The 7,262-nt window shown below is 46.8% G+C and overlaps 1 protein-coding gene across 1 annotated transcript in view; it reads right to left on the bottom strand.

Moving 5' to 3' along the window:
- Nucleotides 1-1,297, bottom strand: part of FAM155A (family with sequence similarity 155 member A) — a 479,858-nt gene extending 478,561 nt beyond the window's left edge. The window contains exon 1 of the mRNA XM_014944077.1: nt 453-1,297. Within this exon, the coding sequence (XP_014799563.1) occupies nt 453-1,265 (813 nt within the window). The 5' untranslated portion in view covers nt 1,266-1,297. The remainder of the gene's footprint in view (nt 1-452) is intronic.
- Between the last annotated feature and the right edge of the window lie 5,965 nt (nt 1,298-7,262).

Here is a 7,262-nt window from a genome sequence, read left to right as displayed (position 1 = left end):
GGGTCCGCAGGTAGGGCAGCGCCGTCGGGCGGCCCCGGCTGCCGTCCCGGTCCCCGCTCATTGGCATGCAGCCCCTGTCGCTGCCTGCCGCCAAGCCGCATCCCAGCCCGCTGGAAGCCGGCAGCCGAGCCGGAGCCAATCGCATATTCATGAGGAGGGGGAAATCCAGAGCTGCACTCCCAGAGGACCGAGGATCACTTAATTTTTCTTTTCTTTTTTTTTTTTTTTTTAAATCCAACCTTCCCCCTCTCTCTGCCCGCCTTTTAGCAACGCGCTAACGGGGGCTCCCCGCCGCTCTCCTCCGCAGCTCCCACTGCACCCTAAAAACCACGGCCGCCGGCGCCAGGAGCAGAGACCGAAGCAGCCAACACAGGGACCACGGCAGCCACAACAGAGGAGGGAGGCACGCCAGCCCGCCAGCCAGGGACAGGAAACACAGCAGGGGCTCCTACCTTACAATCCTCAGGACACGATTTCACCGAGTACTCATCCGACTGTAAATATTTCTGGAGCATAACCTCAAACTCTTCGTATTTCTCCTGAGCGTGCTGGTCGTAGCGCTGGTAAGCCTGGACGCACTGGCTGCAGGAGCCTCCCCCCCTCAGCACCACATCCAGACTGCAGTTCAAAGTGTCCGGATTGGACAACCCGGCGAACAACTCCCAAAGTGTGTAGGAATTACAAAAGGAAAGGTAAAAATCCGTCAGGTCCCAGTCGGGCGCCGGGCTCTGCCCCGCGCCCCGCGGCCCCCCCCGCCGCCGGCACACCGCCTCCGCGTCCCCCACGCTGAAGCACTGCCCGGACGAGGAGCTCGGGGGAGGGCACGTCTCCAGGGGCCTGGCGGTGGAGTTCCCCAAGAAGGCAGCCTCGCCGTGCCGGGGCTCGGTGCCGTTGGTGCGGCTGCCGCGGCTGCCACCGCCGCTGCTGCCGGGGGAGGGCGGGAGGGAGGGCGAGGGGGGGGCGAGGAGCCGGGGCGCGGGGGGCGCCGGCTCCCCCATGCCCGCCAGCAGCTCCGGCTCCGCGGGCTCCGGCTTCTCGGGCGGCGGAGGCTGCTCCTTCTCTCCGGTCCCCGTGAATTTGGCCTCGGCGCAGAACCACAAGTGATCAGAGAGCAGGACTGTGAAAAACAAGAGCGATGCCAGGGACAGTCGCCATTTCTGAGCCCTCTCTGAATCCGCGAAGGGTTTCTCGTTCTCCCGGGGTGCGAACCAGATTTTTAAGCCGTCATCATACTGCCGACTGCACATCCAAGCACCCCTGGTCATATTTTGGGAACGCACAGCCCTGGCCGACTCCACCGTGAGGGCTCCTTTGCCAGTGTCACCACAATATGCATTGACTTAAAAGATTGGGGGGATTTTCTTGCCTGCCTTCCCTTCTCTCGCTCGCTCGTTTGCTCCCTCTTCCACTCTCCCCCTCTCTCTCTTTCTCCCTCTTCTTTCTTTCTTTCTTCTTTTTCTTCCTCTTGAGATACTGTTCGGTTTCGCCGGTGGCTCTGCTTGGGTCTCACCACACGAAGCAGCCCCAGTCCATCCAACGCGGAGTGCCGTGGAGAAGATAAGAGCAATAACGCAGAGAGAGGAGGAGGGAGAGGAGATGGTGGTGGTAGTGGTGATAGTTGGTGGTGGCGGGGCTGCGCGGCTGGTCCTTTCCCCTCTCACCCAGGCATGGTCAGATCGCAGCTCCCCATCTCCCTCCTGAGAAAAGCCCGCTGCCCCCGGACAGCTGCATGCCGCGTCCCCCGCTGCCGACAGACGGCTCCGGGAGGGCTCCTCACCTCCTCTTCCTCCCTGCCGCCGCCGCTGCTCCTCTTCCTCAGCCCCGAGCCGCGGCACAGATGCCCGCACCGCTGTCTCCGTCTCCTCTTTCTCCTCTCCCCCCTCCGCTCTAACTGGAGAGACGCTGCTGCAGGGCTCCCGGAGCGCTGCCGAGGATGCTGAAGAGGAGGAGGAGGAAGAGGAAGAGGAGGAGGAGGAGGCTGCCGGGGCCGCCGCCGCTGCTGGTGACAATGGGCTGCGGCTGCCGCCGCTGCTGCCGCCGGGCGCGGTGTCCCCGGGCGCACGGGGCGGAACTGCCTGGCTGGGGGCCCCCGATGGGCACAGGCATCTTGGGCCCCTGGGCTAAGTTGCCGCCATCTTCGTCCTGGAGAAACACTTTTTTGGGGGGAGCTCTGCCTTTTGCGTCATCTCCTCCCGCGCCGAGATCTCTCTATCCTGGCGCATTGGCAGCAGCAGCAACTCTGCCTCCTCCTGCCTGAGGAGGAGGAGGAGGTGGGAGAGGCACTGGGGACCACATGGCCCTTCCAAAGGGCCTCCTCGGTGCAACTCTTTCCACTCGTCTCACTTGAAGGGACTGCTCGTTACCACCCTCCATCCCTCTCTCATTCAGGGTCTCTCCTTCCCTTCGTGGCCCTGAAACACCATGTCCACGCAGGATGGTGGCTGAAGAGGTCTGTCGTCGTGTCTATCCTTGGCATAGCAAATCACAAATGGCATAGGAAACTCCAGGGCTGGATCCTGGCAGGTTTTGGCCCCACAGTAAAATACCTGAACACAGCTGCCTGCCCTTCCGTCAGTGAGCCGGAAAGCAAAATGCCCATAAACCCCAAACTGTTCCCCCAAGAGAAGTTTTGCAAAACCCTGGTCCAGCACCGGAGCTGGGTAAAGGCTGCCAGTCGTTGTGTTTCACCTTTTAGATGTCACTGCCTGGAGATAGAGACAGAGAGAGCAGGCTTAACCCTCCCATTAGGATGATGAATAGCTGATGATCTCCACTGAGACCCACAGCAGAGATCCCACCACCTGCAGGGCCCAACCAGCAGGGTCTCTTGCTTAAACAAACACGCTGTTTGGTCACTCTTAGGTTACGTTCACCTTGCTTGCTGACACACCTTAATGTAACAGAAAAACTTGCACCCTGCACAAGATGAGAGAAGGTGCCAGCTAGCGGTTGAACATTATCAGGTGAAGACCTGGAGTTACAAGGTCTTCCTCTTGAGATATCAGGTATGCTATCTGGCCATAGCATAGCCAAGATGTATATTTTAATTTCTCCACTGGATTGGGAAAAGGTTTAGAGGCCATACGTTTCCTTGTTCCAGAGGCTTGCTCCATTCTGGAGTAAGGGGCCTTGAACCTTGACCTCAAGGCCCTCGAACAAGGTGCACAATGTACCCCAAAAGGTGGCTTTTCCCCATTATTTGGTTAAAGAAAGCTTTATCCCTCAACGAACATGGCCATGGTCTATACGCTGGTATAGATCCCTGACAACTTAATTCAGCTTTGAAAGGTGTAGTGTGAAGAAATCTGAAACTAAACAGTATTAGAGGAGGACAAAACTTACACCTTTTCTGACTGCAGCAGTTGTTCACTGAGGGGTGAGCTTACCAAGGAATGTGCTGGAATTTCTGTCACTCTGAGTAATAAATCAAGGCTAGATGCCTTTCAAAAGGAGATGGTATACCTCAAACAGAAGACGCAGACCCGAGGGAGGAATTGCTGAGTGAAGTTCTATGCCCTGTGTTATACTGGGGGTCAAAGCTCATTATCATAATGGTCTCATTTGGCCTTAAAAGATCTATGAGTCAAATTCTACACTGAGCAGAAGTTATCTGTGGATTTTATTTTGATAGACTATTTAAAGACACAGAAATAAGTGCTAATATTATAAGGAAAAGTCCACAGTACTCAAATCAGAATGCATCTTTGCAATTCTCAGTCAATCAGCTCACACCATCTGCTAATGGTACATTATTAATTTTGGTCTTCAAGATTTGATTGCAGTGATTTGACATACTGGGCCCTGTACTGTATCTGCATTTTTGTAATGCTTTCTGTTCTTGGACAAGACCATGACCGAGCTTTTAAAAGGGAATCAGAACAATTTAACTTCTCTAATATGTAGTGTATATTTATTTAATTTTGTTTTTCTTGTTTGGCACTGGATTTTGTGGTGGAATAGAGGGACAGATACAGCAATACAGGACAAAGAAAACAAGCCCAACTGGGATAAGCAACAGGTTCCTGATATCAGGTGTGAGATTTTCAGAACGTTCCCTATTAAGACATGTCACTGGCTGTGTAGTTATTCTCTGTTTGACAGCAAAACTCAGAGTGAAGGAAGTCGGTTTTGGAGTCCCCACTTGGAAAATAGGCTCGATTTATTATTTTTAAAATGTTGTTTTCCTGTTGTCCTGTTGGGGAAATGAGAAGGTAATAGGCAATTTTTCAGTCCACAGGGAAATTAGAAATGTTCTTTGTCTCCATAGTGGAATTTTAAGAAATGGTAATGAAAAAATGCTGGTGTCCAGACCTCATCTGAAACTTAATATTTAAGAATGAATTCCTAAGTCTGTGCTCCTCTGTTTACACTTGTCTAGGATCAAAGCAAACAAAGTCAATCTGCTAGGACTTTTTAAGATATACTTAGCTTCTCCACAAAATCCATTTTCACATTATACAATATTTTCACACGTTTCCCAACTTTTGTCTGGAAAAATGGAGTGAGAGTTCTTTTTCAACACCTAGCAACAAACTGTGAGAAGACTTTCAGCATTCCCAAAATGAGCACATCCTTCCTTTTCCAGTGACAGTTTTCTGTAACAGAGAATGTGTCATGCAGAACTGTTGTTTCTCTTGTTATGTTTCCCCCAAAGCCCCATTCCCTCTCCACCTAGCACGGTGAATAACTTACAACGTTACTTGCAGCAGCTGGTTCCTTATGGATCTGAACAGATGCAGTTCAGTTCTCTGGTGCCCCTTAGTGTTAGGTCTTGGAGCTCAAGGGAAAAAAAATAAGGCTATAAAATAATGTCCAAAAATCATGACGCTGATTACATGCGGTGGGATAAGGAATCTGGAGTATATACTGTAGCTTCTTTCTCTCAAGGCTTCTTCAAAATTTTATTATCACAAATCTGATCTAAATAACAGAATTTTATTTAAATTAGGTTAATGAATTATATGAATGGGAAGAAAAGGGACAAACTTTCCTCAAAATTATCATTACAGAAATATGTCCCCATATTCATCATTTATCCTGAATAACTCCAGTGGTGCAAAATACTGGCTTCCTTTTGAAATGACACTTTTTATTGGGAATATTTATTACTCATGTTCCAAAGCCTGGCACGCGTGAGGAACTCATGGAAAGTCTGTGTCCCTAGCTGGTGGAGTCACCAGATGTTTCGCAGATGGATCTCCTTAAAGTAATGTAGTTCATTGTCAGTTCCGCCATACAGTGCTTCGATCAATACAATCAGACCTGATGTTCTTTAATTCTTTGACTCATAATATGTAAGATAGCTAATTTATCAAGCACTGAGGACAGTCTAACAGAATGAGCATGCACAACATTCAACTTGAAACTATTGCTTAACCTACATAACGTGTTTTCTGTCTACGTGAAAGTACTTTAGTTTACCAAGCAGAAATAATTCTTGACATAACACATTAATGATAGTAAACACTCATCAGAATAAAAGGCTTTACTGTTTCTTACTTTACTTGGGTTTTTGTCTATTGTCATGCTCACAGTAATTTTCTGCATTAATCTCTTGCTTTTCTTCAATTTTTTGATACAAAATTGTAAGGTCTGAAGAGCTGTATATAGCTCTTTCAGATTATTTTAACAGGTTTGAGAGCCGTGTCTTGCCTTTGTAGTGTATGTTCTTTATATAAGAAAAAAATGTATTTTCTAATTGCTAAGCAGCACTTCTTTTTGTAAAATCCTACAGCAGGCTATTTTTAAAATAGTAGATTTCATTTTATTTTTGGGTTGACTGGTTCTACTGATAGGAGCAATTGTTGCAACAATTATTAATAGAAATACTCAGTTAAACCTTTGCATTGAAGTGTCATCCAGCACTTTCAATACAAATCAAACATTATCAGGCCCTTTACCAGTTCCTCTTATATTGATTTTTTTGTACAGGTTAAACAATTTGTATTCAATGGGAACATCTTTATGTTCTTTGTAGACAAAATGATGTGTCAAATATGTGCTTTAGCATCCTTAAAGTTGTATAATTTTTGTTTTATTCTGACTTCTTACAATAAATTGTGGGTATTATTTTACACATTACCTGGGAAGGGAGTTAGAAATTTAATTATCTGAGTCTATTTGCTAAGAATAATATCCATGGTGGTTGTAAGACACAAGCAAGTAAAGAACACTGAAGAATTCGTTTTATTTCCCATCCCGTTCCTAGTGTTTTAGTTTGCCATTCAGTATTTTTTGGAAAACTGAATTATTGTGAGAAAGCTTCAGGTATCTGGGACTGATTGCTGCCAAGCAATGGGAAATTCGTGATAATGTTAACAGGCACTGGAGCTACTAATCCCTGTTCAAACAGCTTTGATTCAGATTTTAAGTTTCTTGCACTCTGCTTTGTTCCCACTTTCCACATTGCCTTCAATTTAGTCTCTTCTCCTTGTGTTTTTTTTTTTCCCCGTAAGCTTTTCTTAAAAAAATAGAGGATCATCTATCACACAGCAGTAATTTGCAAAAGTTTGTCAGACTGGATTTCAAAGGCTGTGCAGCACAAACTTGGAAGATACTAACGTCGTTACGTTGATTGAATTATCTTGCAGATGTTTGCTCTGTATCCTATGAGACTTCTTGTTAGAGAATGAGAACATGTTTTTGTTTGGTGACATTTTCAGCCATGGAACAATGAACGGATGACATGGGATCTGGAAGTCCAATAATTTCTCTCCAAAAATTGTAGGTCATCTCTATCATGACATCTTTATAATGAGAGCTCAGTCATAATATAACATCCAGCTGGTATATTTGGGCATGAGCTGGAATGAACTGAAGCTATTCTTCATTAACTGAAGCCATCAAACAAGTGAAATATAGCTTTTGCACATGACTGCAGCAGGCAGAAGATAATATAAATGTGTCACACAAATTAGCCTATGCCTATTAGAGTAAGGTCTGATCCAAAGCATGCTGAGATCAGGGGAAAGATTGCAATGGGTTTTTAAGCCAGGCTTATAGAAAGGGAATAGACAGAAGAAGAAAGATTGCCCCCATATGGGGATGGAAGAAAAAGGATTGAAAGAACAACAAAAGGTAGATTACATCTTTTAAAATATTTTTTCCTCCTTTCCCTTTCTTACTAATTGTGTTCATTTGCTGTCTTCTAATGAGTGTTATAGCCCAATTATGTTTTTACAGACATCTTCTTGTCTTTTCTGCTTACTTGCCTTGTAGATAGCCTAGCCCTTCCTTGTGTCAAAATTCACCTCATAGGAAAA

The sequence above is a fragment of the Calidris pugnax genome, unplaced genomic scaffold (assembly GCF_001431845.1).
Source record: "Calidris pugnax isolate Ruff unplaced genomic scaffold, ASM143184v1 scaffold69, whole genome shotgun sequence".
NCBI lineage: Eukaryota > Metazoa > Chordata > Aves > Charadriiformes > Scolopacidae > Calidris > Calidris pugnax.
Note: the sequence above shows the minus strand (reverse complement) of the source record. Positions and strands in the feature narration are given on the sequence as shown.